Source organism: Archocentrus centrarchus, chromosome 21, assembly GCF_007364275.1.
Source record: "Archocentrus centrarchus isolate MPI-CPG fArcCen1 chromosome 21, fArcCen1, whole genome shotgun sequence".
In the NCBI taxonomy this organism is placed as follows: Eukaryota; Metazoa; Chordata; class Actinopteri; order Cichliformes; family Cichlidae; genus Archocentrus; species Archocentrus centrarchus.
In genome coordinates this window covers 34892763-34920601 of record NC_044366.1, presented here as the reverse complement: position 1 = coordinate 34920601, position 27839 = coordinate 34892763, and the positions used below count along the sequence as shown (strand labels likewise).

Sequence of the window (27839 nt, the reverse complement as noted above, 5' to 3'; positions counted from 1 at the left end):
TGATCACCCTGTGATTAATTCTAAGAGTTTGATCAGGTAAGTCCAACTGTTGCTCACATTGACCATAGTCTAATGTTGATCCTTTTTTTTTGGTATTATGCCAACTTGTTAGAGTTTACAGTGATTACAGAGTGCTTAGAAAAGGAAGACTTTGTTAAGGTTTAAGAATTAAAACTTAGAGGTTTTTGCATTTTTATTTTTCAGTATATGTCATCGTGCATTTAATACCCCAGCTACAGCCTGTCTGAAGAGTTTTTGTTTGTTTGTTTGTTTGTTTGTTTGTTATGGAATGAGAGGAACAGCGCACGCTTAGCTAAAAGGTTATCTTGATTATAGATATCATGTAAATCATGTTTCATTTGATTTATTGAATTATTTGTGGTTTTCCACAAAATTTGATGTAGGTCTTAAACAGTTTTTACTGTAAATGATGTTTGTAACATGTTAAAATTATTGTTTGATGAAAAGTTTAAATCAGGTTTAAAAAATTTAACTCATTTAGGAGATTTTTGAAATGTAATAACTCATGGTCCACATCATCAGGACAGAGTGGGGTTTGAAAATGGGCATTTTTACTTCCACCCAATCAAAAAGGTGCATTAGAGGATCAACGAAAGCCTTTATCAATAAGTAAATGACATTCATATAATTGAATTTTTCTAGAATATCTCAACTGTAACATGAAGTGTTGAATCAGTTTTAACAACATTCTTCACTGAATTTGCCAGGCGAGGAAATCGTAAAAAGTCGGGACAGGACTTTATGGAGGAATGTTTCTATATCTTTTAACCTCTTAATGTCTACCAGGCCATCAGTAACCCATCTAGGGTTAGGGTTAAATTAACCTCTATTTCTTTCTATAGAATATTCAGCTGCTTTGAAGACCCAAATGTAATCAAACCACATACATTTTCTAGGTACTGAACATATGTCTCTCTTGCATGTGGCTGAAACAAAACCCAGCCCTGATTGGCTAGTGGCCTTGTAGATGTTAGAGGTTGATGATGATGTAGATGTAGATGATTCTGATGAACATAAAACATGAAGGGATGAACATACTGAGCACAATTCATTTTTTTATTAAATGTGCAAAGAACATCAATGTGAAACATGAGATAGACTGTTTAAATGTCATGGATACGGCGGAAAGATCCCACATTGGGGTTCATGGCGGCCCACTCATTGAAGCGTCGGTACTCTCCTCTTTCCAGCAGGTACTGGCGTCCGTGGTAGTTGGGAAGCTCGTAGAAGACCCAGGCACCATCCTGCACTTGGGCAGAGTGAACCTCGCGGTGGTGCCAGCGGTCGGGGAGGTTGTTCTCATCTTCGGTGCAGTCCAACATCTGCCCACTGAAGTCAGGACGCTCATAAACACGAACCCTGAAGACACCAGAGGTCTGTAACACAGACATCCGTTCAGTTTCAGTTACAGAATACTCAACATGCGTCCAGTAGTAATAGCATTTGTGTTTTGCATTGCAGCTGCAGCTGTGAAATGCCTCCAATTTTGCATATCACAAAATGTTCTTTTGGATGGTGCACTCATAATTCTTAGTTTTCAAAGGATCAATGTTAATATTGGGTACATGCAGCAGAAGTGGTCAGGGAGAATGATGGCACAAAGCACAGGACTGAAAGACATGATTCCAAAATGCACAGGACACAACAGCTGCGTGAATGCAGCGTGCATATAAAAAAAAACATTCAATTTGAAAAAAGGCGTTTTGGCAGATATTAGACATTCATGTTTACTTACTTACAAAGCACAACAGTAAACTGAGAAACACATAGGTGCAACTAAAGTAGTGCATGTGAATAAGCAGCTAGACTGACAACTTGCACTCATTTTTCATGAAGAAACTCACATTGCGTATGAGCCGGCATGACCTGATGCTGTCATTATAGCCCATCCAGCTCTGATGATCTGGATACTCCCCCCTGGTCAGGATATATTGGTATCCCATGTAGTTGGGCCTCTCGTAAAGCACCCAGGCCCCATTCTCCACACGAATGGAGTTGCAGTGACTGAAGTGGGTGTTGAGCTCTGGACAGTCGGTGCTGCACTCATAATAGTGGCCTTTGAAGTTTCTGTCTTCATAAAACACAATCTGTGAATGGATACGCATAGTCATACTTTACACTAGAGGTGCTGTTGGAGTTGGGCCTTTAAATCAAATATTGTTGTCCTCCTACCTTTCCCACACGGTCCATGTTTGGGCTTCACACAAATTTTTGAGCAACGTTTGTTTATCCCACCTTTCACATACACATTATTGCCTACAGCCCTGGTCCAGATTTATATATGCAGTGTATGTGGGCACACTGAAATGCACTGCCAGGGGCATCATTGTTATTTTAATTGCCTCAGCATTTATATCTGCACAATGGCTGATGCTGCAACTGTTTTAAAAATGCTCAGCTTTATACAGTGTTTACAGTGGCTGACCTTTTGATCTGTCAAAGCCTGATTCCAGAAACAATTTATTGATCCAATTAAATTGTCTCCCGTGCAGCTGCTACTGCGTCTGATGCCGCGAAGTTGGCTTGTGGCCACATAGCAACGTGGTACTGGCTTTAACTAGGTTTGGGTTGGAGGGGACAGGTGAATGGAGGCTGTCATGCTCCACCCTCTGTCTGCAACCCCACCTCAGTACACAGTCAGCTGACAGCTCTTGGATGAGCTCTGCCAGACATGGTGGATTATTCTAGAGTTATATCAGCTGCTAGATTTGTTTACGGCATCATTTATGACTCCAGGAGTGCAGAAATGCAAGATTGTTTTTCATCAGTAATTCCAAATTATAGCAGATCATTTGAACAGCATTTTTGATATTTTCATTAGACATTTTATATTTCTAGCCTGCTAAATGTGGGGATTTTGCTTTTTTTGTTAGTACAATACAATTGATATCTTTGAATGATGTCATAGCCTCTAACCTTCCATCAGGTCATTTTTGGCTGTTTAGAACAGCCAAATTGAAAATCTTTAAGAAAAAAAATTGTAATGTCAATTTGTATGAAATTAAACGCATTTTAGTTTCTGAAAATTTGCCTATTTAGCACGTGGCTAAAACAAAAGTCGTGTCACCAGGAATCTGTTAAACATTAAGAGATAAAAACTTTAACCCAACCCTGAACTTAGCCTTATGCAAAGATGGGTCACCAATGACCAGGTGGATGTAAAGAGGTAAAATAATAAAAGGTATTTAAAGGTAATACTGTGTGCTGATTTCTTTCACTGTTTTCTGGTATTTGGGGCTCAAATGTGTAATCTGAATGGAGACAACTGCTGGTAATGAACTTGTTAGTTCATTTCCAGCAGCTGTTGTCTTGGAGTTACTTGTGCACTTGGAGTCTTGTGCACAAGTAATAAAGTTGTAACTTTATACTTTGGACATGACTGCAGGAGCAACATTTCTTGCATCTCTGAGCTTGTTACTCAAAATCAGTGAGGAAATTTTGACCCAGAAATGCCATTCAGCATTTGTGTACCTTTGATCACACCGGGCAAACCTAAATGACAGTATTTTTTTCAGTGAGAGTTGGCTGCATATTAGAGACTGTGGCTATAACTACAGCCTCCAAAATTCCAAAATAAGTCATGAAGCCAAACCTCAACAACAAAAAGTAAAGATTATAATACTGATAAAAGTAGGAGCTGTAGGAGACCTATTGCGTGTAGACTTAATTATTATCACATACATGTACATATGTACATACATATGTATGTATATTTTCATTCCATTTAACCTGTGGTGACATAATTATGATCAAATTGTATAATTCACTGCATGTTTTTTTTAACTTCATCTCAGCTTTATGGTATTACAGAAGAAAAGACAGTTTGAATAAAATCAAATTTATTTGATTAACAGGCTGAACTTTACACCTCCATGATTCTTCTGATGGAGCCTACAGTTGCTTTCAGAGCTCCCCACTCCGAACAGTGTCGGTACTCCCCTTTCTCCAGCAGGTACTGGCGGCCGCTGTAGTTGGGGTGTTCAAAGAAGATCCAGGTCCCCTTCAGGACCTTGCAGGACTGGACTTCTTGTCGGAGCCATTTGTCCTGGACTGACTTTATGCTTTCTGTCAGCTCCAGGGATTGGCCGTCAAAGTTAAGCCGTTCATACAGCATCAGCTTGTGGGGCCCTTTGGGCTGAAAGTAAAGAAATGTGGTCAGTTTGATGTGTGATGAATTTTTTTAATTGATCCTTTCTAGGAAGAGACTTACATTTTTTATGATCCTGCAGGATCTGACACAGTCATTGAACCCCATCCAGCAGCTGTAATCATTGTACTTCCCTGGTCCAATGACATATTGGTAGCCTGTGAAGTTGTTGCGCTCGTAGAGAACCCACCAACCAGCTTCTACCTTCACTGAATTACATCGGCGGATGTAACCATGCAGGTCTGCAGAGTCCCCTTTGCAGTCGTAGGACTTTCCTTTGAAGTCCCGATCTTCATAAAATACAATCTGCATAGAATTATACAGAGTACAATATTATATACTTACTGTTTTCAATCTGCATCTGTGTTAAAATTTACAGTAATATCTGCTGCACAGAGTGTTTGCTCCTCTACGAATGCTGTAAATTCTAACCTTCTCCATCTGTTGAGTTTAAAATACTACACCAAGTTACCACCGTAGAACTCTTTATACATGGCAGAGACAATACTACCAAATGCATGGTTAGCAGTGCCTGTAACGGTTATTACAATTCAAATATTCATCTAGAGTCTGCCTATTGTTCTTACTCACTGAATTGCTTTTCCACACACAATGGTTGTTTAGCAGTGCCAAGAATTTAAACCTGCTCAGTCCAAACAGATCTGAAACACAGCTCTAAATGTGTTTTTGTGTGCAATTTTATGTAAAGCTTTTGTTTAAGCTGTAAATGATGAAAAGTCAGGTTCAAATGAAGTCTGTCATCCTCAACCTTTATTGTTTTGCATTATTTTCTGCATGAAATAATGTAAGCAAGTAGTGCGTATGTACCATTGAGAATGATCAAACATATTAACTGAACTGAATTACTCACATTCCATATTTTCAGGAGAAATTTGACAGTCCGTAAATATCAAAACACAAGAAAGCGCCTGTGTAACAAGTTTCTTAAAACCAAGGTGCCTATCAGTAAATTTGCTTCCATTTAGTCATTTATTCCTGGTTATATTCAACTTTTATATTCAAATGTTGCCAAGATTTTCTTTAGAACAAAACTAAAAGGACATAAAAACAATGCTGCACCTTTGTGTAGATTCAGTCATAGTCTCACAAGATTTCTATAACCTGCTAACGTCTACCAGGTCAAACAGCTCAGGGTGCATTTTAGTCACACACAGAAACAGAAATAGTTTCATACCCTAGAAGACGCATTTACATGCACTTTGGCCTTGCAGTTCTTCCCTTTATACAGCAGGTGTAACACCCATTTGTATGTGTGCCAAATACATGAAAATTCCATACAAAGGGGAAGAATGTAACCCTAACCCAAAATAGCTCACTGGCAACCTGTTAGCAGTTGAGAGATTAATTGTGACTTATTTTGTCATTGTTAATGTAACAATCCCTCTAAGTTGAGCTCTACTTGCAGTTTTGGACTGTATCCTGGTATGGTAGCTGTGCAGTGTCAGGGTGATCACTGTGATTTGATTTTATAATTGAAAATCTGAAAGTCTCTTCTTCTGTTATTCCCTTTATCTACTTTGGAGAAATAAAATACTGCAGAATTTCTAAAGACATTTCTAAAGACAAAGCTTATGTTATATTCAGTTTGTTTTCAGTAAGGTATGGTCTTAAAAATTATTTTAGCAAGTGATTCATCATGAAATATGGGCATGGTAATAAATGCAATATATCTATGTAGTGCTTATGCAAGTGTGTGCATAAGGTTCAAAGGACACTGTGTAAAATTATCATACACAAATAAACAATATATCAATATATCATTTTATATCTTACTTTACATTTTTCTACTGAGCCACTGTGTGCAAACTTAATCACTACAACTTTGCAGGAAGGTCTTTATCTCGATAGACTGCATCCATCTAAACAAACACTGCGTTGTGCCGTTTGTATAAAACTTCCTTATTATCCGTCCAGCCACTATTTACCTCAACAACTGGCGCTTGTTTTTTTTTTTTACCTGATAATGTCTAACTTTAATGAGTTTGTAAAAGAAACTTCATCTTCCATTTATTAAATTGGTTGTTTTTTTTATTGTGTAGCACCCAGTTCTGAACATATGTAGCCTGATCTCTGGTTTGAGACAGAGGCCTAAGCAACTTCAGCAAGCTTTAGAGAAGCAAGAAGAAGAGAGTAAAGGCCGCTGACATGACAAGTAAATTCATATGAAACAACACAGGTCACACTGTTAGAATTAAGAAGTGTGTTTATTCATTCGAGTGCAGCACTGGAAAGAAGGACAAGGTATAAGAGGGGAGGTGGGAACTTCTGGCACTTCTTCAAAGGTTCTAGAGCTCATTCAAGACTGCTGGACTTTAGACTCTAACATTTTGAAATGTTGGTTGCCTTATAAGCTTTTAATAACAATGTCCTAGAACTCAGAGTCCTGCAGCTTTAGTCATCTTTCAAATTCTAGAACTTTATTGATTTTGTTAACTCTTCCTTAATGAGCAGAACCCTGTTCAGTTGCTGCTGTTCTAGAGTTCTGTGATCATTCGGAAGGATCCTGCAGCAGGGGAGTTAGCGCCCCAGTCTGTATAGTTGGGGTACTCTCCACGGTCGAGGAAATACTGGTGTCCTTGGTAGTCTGGTTGCTCATACAGGACCCATGCCCCATCCATCACCACACAGGAGCGGAATTCCCTGAATTTGAAGGCCTCGTAAATTGATGGGCAGTCTTCAACACACTCAGCTGCCTGCCCTCCAAAATTCTGCTTGTTGTAGAATCTGATCTTCCAGGATTTTCCATATACCTGGAACAAGTCACATCAGAAAATAAAATCTCATGAAACTGACTTGGTGTTTAGCATTAAATGATTTTACCTATTTATATTTCCTCATTTACTTTGAGCTCAAATTTACAGATGGGTTTCTTGGCTATTTTCCCAGTTTCCTTAAATAATTGATGTGCATTGGCGTGAGCATAAAGCACCCAGCTGCCAAATCATGAGCCTTTTATCTCTCCTTTTTGTCTGTTGGTCTTTGACTGATTACTGCTTGGTTGGTGCACTCTGTGGTATTTTGCTGGAGCTGAGCACTCCTCTACAACTTGTTAGAATGAGCCTGTCCAACCTTAAAGAAACTGGATCACATTAATAATAAAATTCTTACACAAATTAGACAAATCAGTACTAAGTAGTTGATGTTAATATCTACAGGTGATTAGGCCTTACGTTTTTGATTGGACGACATGACTTGATGCTATTGTTGAATCCCATCCAGTGTTGGTGATCAGGGTATTCACCCGGGCTCAGGATGTACTGAGAGCCTGTGTAGTTGGGACGCTCATACAGCACCCAGCAGCCGCTCTCCACCTTAATGGAATTACAACGACTGAAATAAGAGCTCAGGTCAGCACTGTCAGTGCTGCATTCATGACTGCGGCCTTGGAAGTTTTTGTCTTCAAAGAATGCAATCTGGATGGAAGAAAAGACAAAAATTATCCAGCATTGTACGGCATTAGCACATTATTGTTTCTAGATGCAAATAAGACAGAGGATAATTTGCACAGTAGTCACACAAACAGCATTCGATCCTTACCTTCACCATTGTCGCTGATGTTGCTTGCCTCCCATCCAGCTGCAGCTGTGTTCTGGTTTATATCGAAAAGCAGAATGTGCAGACGAGGGAAAGCTATTGTCACCTAAATTAGCCTGATTTGCATATCAGCAAAATGGTTTGGTCAAGTTTGATTTCCCTTTGTCCACATGTGATCAAAGAAGTGCCAAATGTGACATGTAAAAATGATAAAAGCCAGTACCACTACCTGATGATAAATGTGTTTGGTTTCCATCAAGTTCTTGGTCTCTGTCACTCCGCTTTTTGTAGAGCTGGCAATTATTTGTTTATTCTTTTTGTTTTTTGGTTGTTTTTTTTTTTGTTTTTGATTTTTATTGAATGATATAGTAGCTAATGTGTTCCATCATGAGGCCAAGAAGAAGCAAGGCAGCAGTTTACGTTTGGATGGCAGTTAGCTGATTTAAATATTGATATTGGGATCTCTTGTTTCTTGTTTCACTACATTTCATACATCTGTGTCTAGTTCTGGTCAGTAATACATGTATATTGCACAATAATCTAAAGCTGCTTTCACAAGCAGAAAACTGCTTCCTGCCTTTGAATTTCCTGGAGTACAAATCAGCTCTTACAGACTTTGTTCCAAGAGAGCTGCCAGGATAAAGGTTCAATACCCAGTATTTCCATCTTCAACTGGATTGCACTTCATCTTTGATGCTATTGCTACAAAGAGTGATATTAGATATTATTGGACAATGTTTTGCATTTTAAATGAATGCAAAAATATTTTTCATTTCTTTAATTAAACTGAACCTCAGTATCAATGTGATTTTAAGAGAGCAGAAATTGAGAGTTGCCCTGTCAGGGAAATTTATGTGCAGCTAATAACTTTGATAATGGCTTGTTTAAGTGGAGGGCATGATTTATTTTATTAGTCACATTAAATTAAATTGCATTGAAAATTGCCTTTTATGTTCTTTGCGCTGATGCAAGTTGTTCAAAAAAGTTAGAAATTACATCCACTGGTACCTCAGGATGCTCCATGTGTAAATAGTAGGCTGTATTGAGAAATTTTATTAAATTCAGTTAAACTTATTTTGATTCATTTTAGTTACATTCAGTTCACTTGCCTGATGATCTTTTTTTAATGTTGAATTAATTTCGAAACGCTGTAAATGTAAATAGTTTTACTGAAAGTAAATGCAGAAACTGACTGCTTTGATTTGTATGTGTGTTATTTTCCTCAAATCTCTTTAACTCCATGAGGTCAAAATCATCAGCAGTGATTACCCCAACCCCAATCCTGTGCTACCTGTGTGTAATACCGAAATGTTGATTTTTAGGGCCTGAGCACAACCTGTGCGAAGGCCATATTGTATCTGCTTTAGATTATTCAGGCAAATAAATTGCTTTTTTGAAGACCTAAACATGCTCAAAAACTCATGAAATTTTGCACACATGTCAGGTCTGGTGAAAATTTACGTATTTTAATAGTTTCAGACATGGCCCTTTCAAAATGGCTCTACAACGCCACCTTTAGTTCAGTTCCTACTGCTGAATTTCATGCACATGTATGAAATTTGGTACACATGTGTAACATGTCCAGACGAACAAAAAAGACCTGGGTCCAATGCCCTAAACCCAACAAGAAGTCTGCCATTTTGAATTAAATGGGCAATTTTTTCAATTTCCTGCCCTCATACTTTGTCTAACTACTCCTAGGATTTGGATGAGATCAACTTAATATTTGATCAGTGTAATCTACACACCAGGAGGGATCTAAATTTAAAAACTGGTGAGTTTTTGCCTGGAGGCGTGGCCGTGACGCCACACAGAAGTTCAATCATTCGCCAGGAAATTTTTATTGGCTCTCATTCACACCTACATAATCCAATCTGGACCACACTTCTTCAGTAGGATGAGGGTCCCCTGAACACATGCATATGAGAATATTTATTAACAGTCGCAGTGGCACCTAGTAGGTACAGGAAATGTCATATTTTACACTTTGAGGTACAGTCCCAAGGTGGTTGAGCAGAATCATCACAAATTTTGACTGGAAAGCCTTAAGGAGTTGGTCTTACATTTTCAAAACTGAGTTTTTGCCAAAGGGCGGGACCCTGGTGGGATGGCAAATTTTGATGTTTCGCCATGACGACAAAAATAGCAGTAACTCAAAGCCACATTCCCCAATCTGCACCAAACCTCCGTGGTTTGATTAGCCTTCTGTCCTGAACACATTGATATGCATATATTCAGTAAAAGTTAGAATGCCACCTAGTGGGAAGTGGAAATATCATAAAATACCATGTTTTATACATAGCCCCAGAGCTACATTTTATCTACATATCTGAAATTGTGCAGGCTAATGTAACATCCTGAGACGTGCAAAAAAGTCTCTTGGACCCATACCTGAAATCCAACAGGATGTCAGCCATCTTCAATTTAAGGTGTCATTTTTTTTTTTTTGGCCATTTTCAGGCCTTCTATATCAGGGGTCTCAAACTCCAGGCCTCAAGGGCCAGTGTCCTGCAGGTTTTAGATGTGTCTCTGCTTCAACACAACTGAGTCAAATAAAGAAGCCATTAGAAGGACTCTGGAGAACTTGACTGCATACTGAGGAGGTAATTAAGCCATTTGATTCAGGTGTGTTGGATCAGGGACACATCTAATACCTGCAGGACACCGGCCCTCGAGGCCTGGAGTTTGAGACCCCTGTTCTATATGAATCAACCCCTCCTAGGGCAATTGACGCAGTGAGACCAAAATCTCTCCAGATCATCTAGACAAGCAGCCCCTCAAAATTATCCAAGGTTTTATAGAATATCAAATGGTGTTGCCATAGCAACCCTCTGAATTTGGATTTTTTTCATTTTCAAGCCCCAGAAAGTTTCAAAATATAAGCCCCAGGGCTATGCTTGCTCTGTTTATCTGAAATTGTGCAGGCTCATGTAATATCCTGAGAAGTGCAAAAAAATCTCTTGGACTCATACCTGAAACCCAACAGGAAGTCAGCCATCTTCAATTTAACGTGTCTTTTTTTTTTTTTTTTTTTTTTTGCCATTTTCAGGCCTTCTATTTAAATCAACTCCTCCTAGGGTATTTGACCCAGTGAAACCAAAATTGCTCCAGATCATCTAGACAAGTAGCCCATCAAAAATTATCCAAGGTTTTATAGAATATCAAACAGTGTTGCCGTAGCAACAGTTTGCTATCCATCCATCTATTTTCTTCCACTTATCCAATTCACAGTCACAATTTACAGAATGAACTTCAAATTGCATTCAACAAGACTCTCATCACAGAGACCGTGTGTTTAGTGAGATCATGAATTAAGGCAAAAAATAATTTTCCCACAGACCTCCATACAAGTGGATGTCTTGTTGCAACCAAAGAAGTTGTCCCTTGCTGACCATTTTAAGCACTTCAGCGTTGGCTTCACTTTTCAGACCTGGAAGCTATGTCCATCTTTTATATACAGATTATACATAACTTTACAGAAAATTAAATTTGGTTGAAATCATTCATGTCTTATTGAAGAAATGTGGTTATAACTGTACCAACTCAAAAGGTCTGCTGAGAATAAAAAGACTTATCGTAGCAAAATTTACAGGAGTAAATAAATAATGATTAAATTTCCAAGCCATGCATCATTTATGCATCCAAAAACATTGCTTATGTACAGACTAGCATACACAGAGTGGAATTTGTACCTATATAAACAGTGGAGAGAGAACCAATACGTGAGGAGAGGATGGTTAATGTCATAAACTTGTAGGTTACAGAATATTAATAAACAATTCTTTACTACCTCTACATCACAAAAAAATATGTTTTTGGATGCAAAATTTAAATAACAGGATTGACAAAAGCAGCGTTATTATTTCTTTAAAGACTCAGGTTGCATTTTATGGCATTATGAATAAAAATTCTTTTAAATGTAGTAAAATAAACCTGTAGTAATTTCCAAAAGGATGTTAATGGATTCTTAAGAAATTGCTGGTCTGAAGTGACATATCCACACAAAGCACATCAAGCCAAATACACAGATATATATGTGACCAAATGTACATTTGTGTGAAGAAGTGTAAAAACTGTGCCTCAGTTCTTCTCCCTCCTCTCCTGCCTTGTGTCTTCCATCCACTTCCCCTGCCTTTGTTCTGGATCATGATGGCACAAATGAAATTAACAGCGATCGCAGAGCTGCTTATTCATCAGCTTCCAGATAATTTGAATGACAAAACCCTGTTACAGCGCGTATCAAGTATAAAAGCCGCCTGGCAGCCACAGGTTGTTGGACAGATTCCCACAAACACAGAACATCAAACATGGGCAAGGTATGCAGGGAGTAGACCAGAAAACAAGCCCTTTTCAGTTTAGGGCAAACTCTGCAGATGAACAGTGGAAAGAAATAAAAGAGAGGGACTAAGCTCTGATGCCTTTTCCAAATCACTTTGTAAAGTTTTTTCTTTCTTTTCAACAGATCGTCTTCTACGAGGACAGGAACTTCCAGGGGCGCTCCTATGAGTGCATGAGTGACTGCTCTGACATGTCCTCCTACCTAAGCAGGTGTAGTTCCTGCAGGGTGGAGAGTGGCTGCTTCGTAGTCTACGACCGTCCCAACTACATGGGAAACCAATATTTCCTGAGGAGGGGCGAGTACTCGGACTACATGTCTTTTGGCATGAGTGACTCTATCCAGTCCTGCCGTTTAATTCCTCAGGTATTCAAGGATTACAAGAAGATAAAAACTTTAACATTTGTGTGTTTTTCAACATCTGATTTATATAATATCACAATGATTCTTTTTCATAGTTAATCATAGTTTATATAATCTCAGGAATCGCTGATTAACCATGAGTTAGAAAGTAAAAATCTTCAGCAGTCTAACATTTCGTCTGCTGCTTTAACTAACAGCACCAAGGCTCTTACAGGATGAGGATCTATGAGAGGGAAAACTTCCAGGGCCAGAATCATGAGCTGATGAATGACTGCGACAACATCATGGATCGCTACTGCCTGTCTGACTGCCAGTCCTGCAATGTGATGGACGGCCACTGGTTGATGTATGAGCAGCCTCACTACAGAGGAAGGATGGTGTACCTGAGACCCGGAGAGTACAGGAGCATGAGAGATGTCGGATATAGCGGAATGAGGCTCAGCTCCGTCAGGCGTATAATGGAATCCTGTTGAAACAGAGAAAAATAATGTGTTAAAGAATAAAATGAAAGAAAAATTTAACGCACCATGTCATCTCATACTGAACATATTTGTGGTGTGTGTGTGTGTGTGTGTGTGTGTGTGTGTGTGTGTGTGTGTGTGTGTGTGTGTGTGTGTGTGTGTGTGTGTGTGTTGTTGTGTGTGTGTCCAGTAGGGTCAATTACATGATATTCTTTCAATTTATTCTCAAATTTTGGAGCTATATTACAAATTTTATGTACAGACTCCTGCTAAAAAGCAGACTAGTGAGCTATAAATACATACATGGTAGAGGGATTGTTGTATATCACAAGTCTGTGCCAAATCATTTTATTCACCATATATGCACCATTGGCTGCATTATTACCATGTGTGTAAGCAAATGGTAAATTGACTGGTTCTTGTATAGCACTGTTCTACTCTACATGAGCACTCAAAGTGCTTTATACAGTACAACACATCTCATTCGCCCATTCACACAAATACTTTTTACATCTATGTGCTTTCTAACATTCACACACACGCCAATGAATGCATCAGAGAGCAACTCAGGGTTCAGTATCTTGCTCAAGGATACTTTGGCATGCAGACTAGAGCAGCCAGGGATCAAACTACCAACCTTGCAATTGGTAGATGACCTGCTCTACCGCCTCAGCCACAGCCACTTAGTTAAGTGAAGATAGTTTTATTATATCCTATAAAAAACATCATGTTGCAGTTGGTTGTGTGAAATGCAGATGGATACTAGCACACAGTCACATTAGTGTATATGAAAGATGGACATATTTTTCAGGTCTGAAAAGTGAAGCCAGTGGATGAGTACCTTAAACCTGATTTATTTTAATGGCCAGTAGAAGACAAATGTTTCAAAAAGAATTCCTGAAGTCAGCAAAAAAATGATAATTTGTCAGAATTAAACAGTTTGTGATCTCAATCTTTAGTTTCAAGCCATATTTAATACAGCATGATGTTCCTTTTGCAAAAGTATGGTCAACATTAAAGTCAAAATTGTAACAATTTGCAATTTGTATGCTTTTTCCTGATTGTCTCGGCTGGTTTCAGAAAACCAAAGACATGTTGAATACACTCAGCTAGGGGCTTCACTGCATTTTAATATGCTGGACAGTCTATGATGTCACTGCAGAGGAGCTTCTATGAAAACGCATTGTCATCTCGACTGTATTACTCTCAGTTTTGAACTTTCTTAAAATCATCTCTCTCATCTGTTCTTTAACAAATGCATGTGGATACCTATTTATAGAATTGTTTTTGTGTACACACTATGACTTAAAAGCATATACAGAGTTGTAGTTTATAGTTACTTTGGTAGCCTTCCTGCTTGTGTTGCTGAAAAACAATATTCAGTTACTGTCTTAAAGTACAAACAAAATTTAGATTGCATTCTTTTTAATCACAGTAAAGATTACTCGTAGTATCACAGATAAAATTATGCATGCTGTTTCAGAGAGAGAGAGAGAGAAACTCTTGGCTTCAACTTCTGGTACCCCAAGTGCTGACAATCAGGTGTCTGATTATTGCCTCAACATTCAGATTCAGATTCAGATTCAACTTTATTGTCATTGTGCAGAGTAAATAAATACAGAGCCAACGAAATGCAGTAGCATCTGACCAGAAGTGCAAGATAGGGATTATATACATATAATACACAGTTAAAAGTGCAGAAGTGACCAGATAGATGAAATGAGGAAACATATAAAAGTATTAAAACTATTAACCAGATAATGTTGATTGTACAGAATAGACTAACACGTATTTACAGAGAAATAAAAGTGACTAAAGTAGCTACATGAATGGGTAATGGATGAAAATAAATATGGTAAAGTATATAAGTGTGGCAAGTATATACAGTATATACATTATTGTTGTGCTGGTATAAGTAGTGCAGTAGTGCCATGTGCAAATTTGCAAAATACTAATTGTACTGATTGAATATACAGCCAAAATGAAACATTTGTAAAAAGTACAGAGTTAAATGTGGTACAAGGTGCAGTGGTATTTTTACAATAGTGTGCTGGAGTTTAGCAGGGTTACAGCCTCAGGAAAAAAGCTCTTCCTGAGCCTGCTGGTACAAGAGCGAAGGCACCTGTAAACGCCTGCCAGACGGAAGTAGAGTGAAAAGTCTATGGTTAGGATGAGAGACGTCCTTGATAATGTTCCTCACTTTGCTCACGCACTGTTTATTGTAAATGTCCTGTATGGTGGGTAACTGAGTGCCGGTGATGTGTTGGGCGGTTTTAACCACCCGCTGAAGAGCTTTCCGGTCAGCTGCGGAGCAATTGCCGTACTACACAGAGATGCAGTTTGTAAGAATGCTCTCAATGGTACAGCGATAAAAGTCCACGAGTATTCTGGGACACAAGTAGGCTTTTTTGAGTCTCTGAAGAAAGTAAAGGCGCTGTTGTGCCTTCCTGACCAGGATTGATGAGTTGAGGGACCAAGAGAGATCTTCAGAGATGTGGATGCCGAGGAATTTGAAGCTGGGCACCCGCTCTGCTACAGCACCATTGACGCAGATGGTGGAATCTTAGGTTCCGCACTGAGTCCAGATTCTGCCTACCACAGTTAGATTATAAGGTCGGTGTGGAGAACACGCTGAGTGGGTGCTATGCTGACTGCTGCACCAACAGGGCAACTGCTTTTGGTGGAGGGCATATGATGATGTGGGCAGCATCTCCCTCTCTAGAAACACAAGGCTTGTCTAAAGGCAGAGAGATATCAAGATCTCCACAGTCTGGGACTGAACTCTATCCTCCAAGATAACAACGCTCACCCACACAGAGCGGGGTTTGTCAGAGACTACCTCCAGAATTTGGGAGTGGAGAGGATGGAATGGCCTGCCGTCGATCCTGATCTCAACCCTACTGTTCATGCCAGAGTGACCAACACAACCACATTGGCTGACTTGTAACAAATGCTCCTGAAGAATGAGATGCAATCCCACAGCAGTGTGTGACCAAGCTGGTGACCAGCATTAGGAGGAGGTGCCAGGCTGTTTTGGCTGTGTGTGGCCCTTCCACATGCTACTGAGGCCCCTGTTTGTTAAATGTTTGTTAAATGAATGACATGTTAAATGAATAAGATGTTAAATTTCCAAAAAGTCTTGTTTCTTCAGACTTCAACAATCTAATCCAATAAATAACACCAAACAAGACTGAATAGCAGAATAAGCTGTTTGGCATTGGCAGGGAAGATTTGATACGTTTTTCATGGGCACAACCCGCATACAAAACTCTGAGTTACAAATGTGGTTCAATTTAAGGGGAAATCATCCAACAACACAAATTTCATATATATATATATATATATATATATGAAAACCATCACTGAAACCAATTAGTTGATGTGTACCATGGCAACAGTGACCTTGAGATGCTTGGCTATAAGATGAACAACAGCCACAAGGAACAGTACCCTCCATAGAAAAGATGACTAAAGCCTAAAATCAAGGCAGCACAGAGGGAAGTTAGTCAGCTATCAGAGTTGCAGAAAAGTGTGATGAAGAAAGCGTGCCTAAGAAGTACAACAGACTGGCTGCGGATACCAACTACGGAATGGAGCAAAAATCAGCCATCACCTGTACAGTACATGGATGACATCAAGCATGTATTTCAGAAGTGAACGAGACATCGATTCACTGATCCACACCACTAGGATCTACAGTGTGTAGTGTAGTCAGATGGTAACAAAGAAAGGAAAGGTAGTCAGAACTGAGGGGACTGCACTACCAGAAGGGAACATTGCAGACATTGAGGACAGCTACGAGTAAATTGGAATCCCACAGACAAATGGGAACCATGAAGAGGCCACTAGGAAAGCTGCAACCTCCAAGTACCTGCAGAAAGTAAGGCAAGTCCTGAGGAGTCAGCTGAATGGGAAGAACAAGATCTGGGCAGTGAACACCTATGTCCTGCCAGCTGTCAGATACCCTGCTGGGATTATAAGCTGGCCAAAGGAGGAGAAGCCACTGACAACAAGACAAGAAAACTCCTTACCATGCATAGAGGGTTTCACCCCAAATCTAACACCCTGAGACTGTATGCTAAGTGGAAGGAAGGAGACCAAGGACTAGTGAGTGTCAGAACCACTATCCTATATTAAACAACAAAGATCCAATAGGAAGATGGCCACAAAGGATCATGTGCTTAGTGAATACCTCAGGTAGTAGAAACCCAAGGAAGAAAAGGAGAAACAACAGTAACCATCATGGAAGGACAGGACTCTGTACGGCATGTACCACCGACAAATATAAGTGGCTGATACAGAAAAATCCTACCAATGGCTGGACAAAGCTGGGCTGAAAGACATCAGAGAGGCACTAGTCATGGCAGCACAGGCACACACCAGGCAAACCCCAGTAGAAGGCTGAGCACTGATGCCCCTGAGACAATCCAACACAAAACAGCAGGGTGCAAAATGCTAGCAGGCAGTACATACATGTAATGCCATAATCAACTGTCTGGCATAGTATACAGACCTGGAAGTCTCGAGGTCAAAATGGGATATGCCCCCATGGGTGGTTGAGAATGACGGAGCTAAGATCATGTGGGACTTCCAGATACAGATGGACAACCTTGTGATGACTAACCAACCACACACAGCAGTGGTGGATGAACAAAGCAGTAAGGCTGTAGTAATAGATCTAGCTATACCAAGTGATAGCAAGATCAAGAAGACGGAACACGGGAAGCTTAAGAAATACGAAGGGCTGAGAGAAGAGCTAGAGGGGATGTGGAAGATGAAGGCACAGAGTCCCTGTGGTAATCACAACACCCCCAGCAGTGGCCCCCTAACTGGAAGAGTGGCTTGAGGAGATTCCAGGAAAGACATTCAAGATCTCTGTCCAGAAAAGCTGGCAACTGTAAAGGTGTGCAGAAAAAATGGTGGCATAACCCTGAGCAACCTTACTGACTTGCATAAGGTGAGGTCAGTGAAAAAGTCCAGAGTGATCCTGGCAGATTGAGACAACCCACTGTACCATGAGTTTAGGTCGCTGCCTTCCAGATGCAGATATCAGCTACCAAGATGTAGGACAAGCAGATTGAAAGACTCCTTTGTCCCTGCAGCGATTAGATTTTTAAATGATTTGTTGGGATTTTATGTATGTTGTCGTGTTATACTTGTTTGTTTTATGTTTTTTACTACTGGCTGTGGAACAAATTGCCCTTTGGGGATAATAAAGCTCTTTGAATTGAACTGAAAGCGCAGTCCTAGGAACCTGAGCTTGAAAGACAAACAGGGACAGCCTACCGGGCAAGTGGGGAGTTATATATCTATTCATACAAGAAAATGCTAGCAGCAATTTGGCAACCAGAAGTCATGCAATGGACTATATATGTAATTTGGCATCTTAATCTAGAACACAATGGCACAGAAGTCTAAAGTTGTAGCATTTGTACATTTGATCAGTTGTTCAGCTCTCATCAGTAACATCCCATGAGTCCTAATACATTAAATAGTTTTATGCATTCATATAATGGACTGAACATGAGAGTATAACAGAGTGCTTTTCAACACAGAGCTAACACTGACAGTACAAAGAGTCCCAGCTGATACATCTGTTCACTGTCACCCACCTGTTCCCCATAGGACAGCCACAGCAGTTGGCACTGCACCAGATGCATACAGTCTGGAATAGTAGCCATTTACAGAGCGATTTAACAAACATTATAGCCCTGTACGGTACGCTGCTGAGTAAGATATTCAAAACAATGGCTCCATAGATCATTTAGGCATCATGATGGGTATAAAAGCGACAGAGAGCTTCGCTGGTACCAGTGGAATCAGGGATAGAATTGACCAGCAAAATGGGCAGAGTAAGAGAGCAATTCAAAAACTGTTGTTGTAATTTAGACTGATAGATATTTGATTAAATCATGCATTGAACTTTTACTTTCAGATAATCTTCTATGAGGACAGGAATTTCCAGGGTCGTTCCTATGAGACCGGCAGTGACTGCGCTGAGCTGACCTCCTACCTGAGCCGCTGCAACTCCTGCAGGGTAGAGAGCGGCTGCTTCATGGTCTACGAACGTCCCAACTACATGGGCCACCAGATGCTGGCAAGAAGGGGAGAGTACCCTGACAACCAGCGGCTGATGGGAATGAGCATGAGTGACTGCATTCGTTCCTGCCGCATGATCCCCATGGTATGTAAGGTTGACTAACCTATAAAAATATCCTAAAAATGTGGTGGAATTGTTTGGGGTACCCACGTAATTATACACAATTATTCCTGTTCCTCTGCTCAGAAAAACTAAACACTGTTTCAGAATAAAAGTACCATCAGACATTTAGAATGTTTTGTGTGTGTGTGTGTGTGTGTGTGTGTGTGTGTGTGTGTGTGTGTGTGTGTGTGTGTGTGTGTGTGTGTGTGTGTGTGTGTGTGTGTGTGTGTGTGTGTGTGCTGTGCACTGATTTGTAACCACTGTCATTTTGTGCTTTTATTTGTCATTTTTTTTCCTTGTTTATTTCTATTTTCTGCAGTTTTATTTAATTGTGTTCAACAAAATTACTATTTTAGTGATAAAGTAATCTGTCCTTTCACAGCACAGAGGTCAATTCAGGATGAGGATCTATGAGAGGGATAACTTTGGTGGTCAGATGAATGAACTGATGGATGACTGCGAGAACATCCAGGACCGCTACCGCATGTCCGACTGCCAGTCTGCCAACGTGATGGACGGCCACTGGCTGATGTACGAGCAGCCTCACTACAGAGGCAGGATGATGTACCTGAGGCCCGGAGAGTACAGGAGCTTCAGGGAGATGGGAATGGACATGAGGATTGGATCCATCAGACGTATTATGGAATCCTGTTAGGAATAACAGACTCAAGACTTAAAAATGCAAATGCTAAATGTTAATAAACATTACATATCCTCAAAGAATTTATCAGTTTATCACCTGTTTTGATTTTCCTGGGAAACTCGAAGAGTGTATGAATTATGAGCAACCAGCTGCTCCTACTGCTGATATTTTAACCACAGTGTCACTTATTCCTCTTCTACTTACAAAATGTGTTGTGTCATATGAACCACATGACATTCAAAAAATTAATTACTTTAGATGTAAATAAAGCCAAATTACAGCATGACAATTGTCTTTTACTTATTTGCATGGTGACTTTGACAGAGATTGCTGCCGTTATAAAATCAGGATTTTAGCAGCACAGAAAAGCAGCTCGGCTTGTGATGTCTGATTAGCATGTAGTTAGCAGTCTGTTTTTCAGACAATTGTTATTTTAAGAAATTATGTACCGTATTTTTTGCACTATAAGGCACATTTAAAATCCTTAAATTTTCTCAAAAATCGGCAGTGCACCTTATAACCCCGTGCTTCTTATGTATGAATTCTTGTTTTGCATACCTTGAACCAATTTTATGTGGTACACTGTGCTCAAAATTTTGTCAAAATGTTTTAGTGCGACTTTGGTAAGGGACGCTTAACAAATATCGACATTTTCCAGAGCGTACAAAGCGTACGACAGGGGGAGGGGGGTAACACCCAGCATACGCTTTTCAAATAGTTGACCGCCGTCTGACCACGATAACCGAGGCATCTACATCACTGCACCATTGCGTGGTCTGCAGCGATATGGCCTCTGGTCTGGCAGATCAGTTCAAAAGCCTCATTGAATCCTCTAAAATAGGCCATCATCGATTCACTAAATGACTCTACTGACGATATTAGACAGGAACAAGCTGTGAGTGCGGCGCAGCAGGTGTGGAAAGGAGCCAAAGCCGCCGGAGATAAATTCAACAACAAGTGGAAGCATTGTTCCAAAAATAGAAACCATACGCAGTAAACCACAGAAAACTATGATGGATTTGGCCTATTTTCATCAGTTCTGGCCCAGATATTTGTGCGTAATCTGGCGATCGGCGGCCAGCACTGTTGCCAGCTTTTGTGCAACAAAACTCGCTGTGGGCTGTCTCAAAAGTTGCTAGAAGGCGCTAAAGGACGAATCGAGGTCTGGGGTGTGCTGTCCCCCTCGGTGCCAAAGAGAGGTCCAGGCAATGCCGCAGCGTACAAAGGGACGCAGTACGAGTGCTGTATGCACACAAAACACCTTGACAGCGGAGTTTTCAGGTTTCCGGAGTTGAGTCAAAAAGGGATTTCCTTTTTTTTTTTAAATGTTTTTTCTTTGCTTATATCAGTAAATATACTGGTGCACAGGATTTGTGAAGGGCTTATATATAAAATGAAGACATGACTTGTTCTTACCCTCATTAATAAAGAATATATTGTAGCGTCTGTTAAGACGCTGAAGAAGATGGCGAGAGATTGCCAACAAATTTTCCCTTTTATTAACAATTAAATGTTTGCTGTGTGCTGCAACCAAACCAAAACAGTAACAACAACGAGACTGACTCTGATAATGACGAGAGGGAACCCGGCATGCTTGATGCCGAAATCGCCCAAACTGTTCAACTCAGACACTGAAGATGAGGAATTTGATGGATTTGTGGACAATGAATGACTTAAAATGTGAGTGTATTTTTCTGTATTTGTTACAATATTCTCAGTTATTGTGAATGAGTTGAATAAAGTTCAACTTACCTGACGCTTTTGTTTCGCTCTACATATGTTTTATCATGCACCTTATAACCCGGTGCACCTTATATATGAAAATAGACCCGTTCATTGATATTGCTCCTTATAATGCAGTGCGCCTTATGGTACCGTATTGGTCAAGTCTAGGTTCAACAATATTATGTGCTCAAAGAATGAGGTCAGCTGACTACCTGAATATACTGAATGACCAGGTTATTCCATCAATGGATTTTTTCTTCCCTGATGGCACGGGTATATTCCAAGATGACAATGCCAGGATTCATCAAGCTCGACTTGTGAAAGAGTGGTTCTGGGAGCATGAGACATCATCTTCACACATGGATTGGCCACCACAGAGTCCAGACCTCAACCCCATTGAGAATCTTTGGGATGTGTTGGAGAAGGCTTTGCCAGAATCTGCAATCATCACTGAAAGATCTTGGTGAAAAATTAATGCAACACTGGATGGAAATAAATCTTGTGACATTGCAGCTTATTGAAACAATGCCACAGTGAATGCGTGCCGTAATCAAAGCTAAAGGCAATCCAACAAAATATTAGTGTATGACCTTTTTTTGGTGGCGACTTTTTTTTTTTGGCCAGGCAGTGTATATTGAAAGTTACTCGTAATGATAGCTACAGTGGGGGAAATAATTATTTGATTCCCTGCTGAATTCATGTTTGCTTACTTATAAAGAAATTAAATCTCAATATTTTTTTAAAAATGGAGAACATCAACCAAAAATCGAGAAAAAACACATTAAATAAAAGTTAAATAAAAACTGATTTGCATGTCATTGAGCGAAATAAGTATTTAATCCCCAACAATCCAGCCATGTTCTAAAGCTGCAGCTGCAGTGAGGACACTGCAGTCAAAATAAAAGTATTCTTCTGGACCTTGTTTCTTCAGGAATACACAAAGATTCTTGCGTTTGCTTTGGGAGCCATGACAGAACACTTTAATTGTACATAAAGCTATCATGGATATAACAGTTGAAAGTAGCTGTCTGATCAAAATTTAAGAGGGCAAATGCAAGCTGTTCGAGTATAATGGGCTGGCTGAAAATCTGAATGGCTCGATCTGATCTATGGAGGAAGCAATAAAATAAGGGGATGCTCTTTTTGCATATCTCGAGCGACACATTCCTATATTCAAAAACTATGAAAAGGTGATTTTACATGAGATGTTGACTAACATATAAACACATAAAAAATTATATACATTTGTTGGTATGTCAGAATGTATGTTACTGGCACTGGAAACACAGGTAATAAAAATCATCAAGGCAAACACTGTGCATGATACTGCAAGTAAGGTGCTATATTAGCTGTCTATTTAAGCGTTGTGGAGCATGGAATATGTTATTTATGTGTTTACAGTTTGGAGTAGGCAAAGTATTTATGAGCCAGGTTGTTCATTTTGGACTTACCATTGTAGAGGTACAACTGACTGAACATGACAGTGTTTTTGTGGTGGAAATTTAAAAATAAATAGCCCAGCGCTGAAGGGCCTACTATTTACAGCTAGAAAAATCAAACAAACAAAGTGAACCTATCCCTTATTGGAACAGAGCCATTGGGGATGTAAATAATTTAGCCATGTTTTTCCTATTAGAACTGTGGAAATTGTCTACTGTGAATAACATCTATACCAAACTGATTTCATGCTGTCTGTTGTAAACCAAAAAATTAGCTGTTCTGCAGTAAACCAACAGTATTCTGACAGAATAGTTCATCAACAAGTTCATCATTTCAGCTTCATCACATGTTAGTATTGCCATAAATCCTGCTGCTCCCAAGTGGCCAAAAAATGGTACCATTTATTTAAATTTTTAGTTCAGAGTTAATTGATTTTGTGTAACTCTGAGTTATTGATGTTTGCAAAGCTTATCATGTTGCAGCCCTCACTTGTAGCAGAATGAACTTCACAAAATTCTAATAAAGAGAAAAGGAAAAAAATATTTTTTTCCGTTTTTTGGCCACAGTGTCCTCCATCCACAGCGGAGAGAGACAGGGAAAAGACATGTGGGAAGACACGCGGGCAAACCGGCGACAGGCCGGGACCCGAACCCGCGCAGCCCACACAGCAATGCGGCACGCACACGTGGTCGCTGGCTCCACCACCAAGTCACCCGGGTACTCAGGAAAAAAACTTTTTTACATTTGCGTCTTGTACAAGTTCTCCATGCACCACTGACAACCCATTTTATTCTGATTTCTGATCTACATCTAAAGTTATTGTGTAACTGAATGGACAGCAAGTTCAGTTATGTGTCTTTTCATACCACAGATTACTCTTCAGCAAGAAAGGAAATGATCCCTTCAGTATAAGGCAGCAAAATGCATCCTTAAAAAGAGTGTAAAAGATATTATACCCAGTCCAATTTTTGCCTTTCACATCCTCATTAGATTGTGTAATTTTATAACATTATATGAAATTTTGTTATGGTGTGTTGTATTTTTACATAATATTGCATTCAAAATCATGTTTTATCATTCAGTGAAGGAAATATGTCTTTCACTGTGGAAGACAGAAATGGCTCTCATACTCCAGTTGGAAGTTTCCCTTTATTTTCTTTATGTGCAACAACAATACCACATGTATGCACTACATGCATTTCCACCAGCGTGGTATGACGCTACAAAATAACCCTTTAGTGCCCTGACTGCTCAGTGGGCTTCTATACCATGTTGCTGGGTCAGGGCTTTGCACAATAGAAACCACACATACTATGTTCCCACTGAACAGGTATAAAAGTAACGCCTACCACTGACAGGGATACACAGAAGCCACAGCTCAGTCCTGAGGAACCACCAGAAGACTGTGATCATGGGCAGGGTATTAAAGATGGCAATGATTTATTCATGAAAAAAAAATTATATTTCAGTCAGCTCAAGTTTTAGAGCTCATTAACCTACTTGGGGTGCATTGAAAATGGTCCTAATGAGCTTTGTTGTCCTTTCAGATCATCTTCTATGAGGACAGGAACTTCCAGGGGCGCTCCTATGAGTGCATGAGCGACTGCTCTGACATGACCTCCTACCTGAGCAGGTGTCACTCCTGCAGGGTGGAGAGCGGCTGCTTCATGGTCTATGACCGTCCCAACTACATGGGAAACCAGTATTTCATGAGGAGGGGCGAGTACTCTGACTACATGAGCATGATGGGCATGTCAGACTGCATCAGGTCTTGCCGTATGATCCCTATGGTAGGTAACTGTGCTGGGGTTATCATTTTTCTCCAGTTATCCTTCAATGGTTCTCTAATTCTTTGTTGTGAACTATTTCCTGTACAGCACAGAGGCCAGTTCAGGATGAGGATCTATGAGAGGGAGAACTTTGGTGGTCAGATGTACGAGCTGATGGACGACTGCGACAGCATCATGGATCGCTACCGCATGTCCGACTGCATGTCCTGCCACGTGATGGACGGCCACTGGCTGATGTACGAGCAGGCCCACTACAGAGGCAGGATGATGTACCTGAGGCCCGGAGAGTACAGGAGCTTCAGGGAGATGGGAATGAGCGGGATGAGGTTCATGAGCATGAGGCGTATCATGGATTCATGTTACTAAATTCCACTTCACAATGTCACCCACTCTTCAGTTCTAACATTGTATTTCACTGGTTGTTTTAAAGCCTGGTTGAGATGCCAGTAGGGATGGGAGATGGGCTTCAGTGAGTGTGCATGATGAGGTACATGTAATGGTCTTTTATGCATATAAGAACTGCATAATAGTAGAAAATAAAGTATATCATTTATACAACATGTTTCAAGAGTCTTGATATCCATTTAAAAAGAAGTACGTGGCAAACGTTATGCATTCAGTAGTTTATGCAAATGTATGTCTTGAATGGACCAAACTTAACATAATAGAGAAAAAAACAAAATAATGTGAAGAGATTTGTCTAATTCTTGGCTTAGGGGCAACAAAATTATAAGCTTTTATAGGGATTGTTACAGGCATCAGAAAGGGATAAAAAGAAATTATGTCATCATTGTAGTTTCCTCCAGCAAACGGAAAATCACAATGTGAGCAATAATGAGATTATGATTTGCAAAGGAAGAAATTAATCCAAAATCCAATGACAGCACAAAGATGTGAGGCAAAGATGCACAAATAGAAGAACATCAATCTTTTCCTTCAGCTAACTAGGTGTTCTGGTGAATATACTTTGCATATTGAAAGGAGAAGGAAAGAAAAGTAAATATAAATACAGGGTATTTAGTTTTTACATAACAGGAACATAACCTTGTGCTTTTGTTGACAATCTTAGTGGGGTCTGTCTCAGCTGTAAAAGGGTCTGTGGCAGTTTTGCAGAGCACCAGTGCCCTTTTCTTACAGTGGAAATTCTGTCATCGATTGGCATTCTGCAACTATTTGACGTGGCTTTCTTAGTGTGAGGTTTAAGTTCATGAAAACCCAGCTAGCTCATGATTGTGTATAGAAACCCAAGCTTCTGAATCAGACACACTGATTGGTTGTGACAGTGTCCACTAGAGCCAATAAAAATGTGTGATTCAGTAACATGATTAATCATCAACAAAGATGGTGAATGAGAACTGACCAATATTCAAGTCAGGCGCTCAAGAAAAGAGGGTGACAGTTCATGGACGAGCTAGGCCTAGGAAAATTATTCCAGCCAACACATCTAATGGTTGTGGAATGCCAGGTGGAGTTTGATGTTCTCACTGTGCACGTTAGTTTAGTTTATTATTGTCATGTACAGGTAACAATGGCACATCACATTAAATTCTTAGGCCCAAGCCCCTCAATATTTAACATATAAACCAAAAGCAATATTGCACATGAACTAACACTTAAATAAAAAGAATAGAATAGAATAGAATAGAATAGAATAGAATAGAATAGAATAGAATAGAATAGAATAGAAAGTAAACAATATAAAAACTATGTAAAATATAGAAAAAAGGCTGTAAAGACTACAAAGAATATACAGCACCAGTCAAAATCCCGGACACACCCACCAATTCATATGACTGTATGTTAGGTTTATGGTGATTCTAAACTGGTAATGGTGTGGCTGTAAGAATGTGTGGCAAATCCTACATGGAAAGACCCTAGGCATCTAAGGAGTTAAACCCAATGCTTTCTTACTGTGAGTCGATAATGCTAACCACTGAACCCCTGTGCTGCCCCCAAACCCACTTATCCCACAACATTAACTGATTTCAGACCAATTGCACTTAAATCAGTCTTGATGAACATACAGTACTTGAAAACTGGCCAGGTTGGAAAATTTAAGAAAAACAGCATGTGCTTGACCCCATACAGTCTGTCTACAGGTTACATACTGTACAGGAGAGGAGTAGAAGACACCACAGTGACTTTGTTTGGTTTAGTTTTTAAACACTTGGAGGGAAAAGGTTCTTAGCCACAATATTAAAACCACTGAGGTAAGGTGAATAATAATAACTATCCAGTTGCAATGTAATGCTTTTCCAGAAATGTTTAGAGCTTCACATTCCCGTGAATCTTACTTTGACATGTACCACCTGCCTAAACATACTCTGGACTGGCTCAAGATACACAACAGCGAGTCCAAGGCATTGTTTTGACATCCAAACTCCCCACATGCCAATCAAAGACCTGAGTAGCAATAAACTTGTCCTCCACAACTGTCTTTTAGAAATGTACTGCCAGCACTACTTCACATCACATATACAGCACTAATAATTCAACAAAGTGAGCACATCCATGTGAAAAGAGGAAGTAAAGCTTATAGAAATGCAATAAATACAGTTGCCAAAATAAAATGTGTTACTTCCTATAAAAAAAAAAGAAAAACTTTTCATTTTAAGGAGTTTTTTTTTTTTTTTTTTTTTTTTTTTTTTTATGAAAATAGTTTATAATCACTTAAAAATACTCTGGATATGGAGGAATGTGAAATGGAAGTGGCTATATACCTAATGTAAATGTCTCTGCCCAGTCCAGAATATGAGCAGAGCAACGCAAAATGTCTAAACATGAAGAATGAAGAACACATGTATCAGCATAATTTGAGTCATCTTTCCAAATGATTTATTCTCTGAGATAACAAACAAAAAATTCTGTCCACTTCTCCAAATTCTGCTTAGAGCATGATATGATCAGTATTCAGAATATGTGGCATCATAGGTTTTTTTTTTTTTTTTTTTTGGGGGGGGGGGGGGGGGGGGGGGGGGGCTCCTTCAAAACAAATTAAACATATAAATCCCTGTATTAGAAATTACAAATTCAAACTCAATTATAATAAGCCACGGTACATACTATTTATTTTCCTTCTTCTTCACCAACTCAGATTCATGGGGAGTGTAGCATTAATTGATATTACTGGCCTCGAGCGGCTTACTATTACATATC

At 39.6% G+C, this 27839-nt stretch overlaps 5 protein-coding genes and 1 pseudogene across 6 annotated transcripts; 3 read left to right on the top strand and 3 right to left on the bottom strand.

Moving 5' to 3' along the window:
* Positions 1–1124: 1124 nt before the first annotated feature.
* On the bottom strand, positions 1125–2248 carry LOC115800845 (gamma-crystallin B-like). 2 transcript variants are annotated; one of them, XM_030758410.1, is made up of 3 exons: positions 2194–2248; positions 1866–2108; positions 1125–1397 (listed from the first exon to the last, which is right to left on the bottom strand). In XM_030758410.1, the coding sequence occupies exons 1-3, from the start codon at positions 2209–2211 to the stop codon at positions 1125–1127; spliced, it is 534 nt and encodes a 177-aa protein (XP_030614270.1). In that variant the 5' UTR covers positions 2212–2248. The 2 variants fall into 2 exon arrangements, with proteins under 2 accessions (XP_030614270.1, XP_030614269.1); XM_030758409.1 differs by lacking the exon at positions 2194–2248 and having other exon boundaries at positions 1866–2132.
* A 1635-nt stretch (positions 2249–3883) lies between these two features.
* Positions 3884–4609, bottom strand: crygs4 (crystallin, gamma S4). Its single transcript, XM_030758863.1, has 3 exons — positions 4601–4609; positions 4232–4474; positions 3884–4156 (listed from the first exon to the last, which is right to left on the bottom strand). Exons 1-3 carry the CDS (start codon positions 4607–4609, stop codon positions 3884–3886), a joined length of 525 nt encoding a protein of 174 aa, XP_030614723.1.
* A 2054-nt stretch (positions 4610–6663) lies between these two features.
* Positions 6664–7735, bottom strand: LOC115800229 (gamma-crystallin M2-like). Its single transcript, XM_030757473.1, has 3 exons — positions 7727–7735; positions 7360–7602; positions 6664–6939 (listed from the first exon to the last, which is right to left on the bottom strand). Exons 1-3 carry the CDS (start codon positions 7733–7735, stop codon positions 6664–6666), a joined length of 528 nt encoding a protein of 175 aa, XP_030613333.1.
* Positions 7736–12017: 4282 nt separating this feature from the next.
* Positions 12018–12895, top strand: LOC115800880 (gamma-crystallin M3-like). Its single transcript, XM_030758469.1, has 3 exons — positions 12018–12039; positions 12186–12425; positions 12620–12895. The coding sequence occupies exons 1-3, from the start codon at positions 12031–12033 to the stop codon at positions 12893–12895; spliced, it is 525 nt and encodes a 174-aa protein (XP_030614329.1). The 5' UTR covers positions 12018–12030.
* Positions 12896–18659: 5764 nt separating this feature from the next.
* Positions 18660–19740, top strand: LOC115800878 (gamma-crystallin M3-like; annotated as a pseudogene).
* Positions 19741–24257: 4517 nt separating this feature from the next.
* On the top strand, positions 24258–25241 carry LOC115800879 (gamma-crystallin M3-like). Its single transcript, XM_030758468.1, has 3 exons — positions 24258–24313; positions 24441–24683; positions 24771–25241. Exons 1-3 carry the CDS (start codon positions 24305–24307, stop codon positions 25047–25049), a joined length of 531 nt encoding a protein of 176 aa, XP_030614328.1. The 5' UTR covers positions 24258–24304; the 3' UTR covers positions 25050–25241.
* Positions 25242–27839: the final 2598 nt, after the last annotated feature.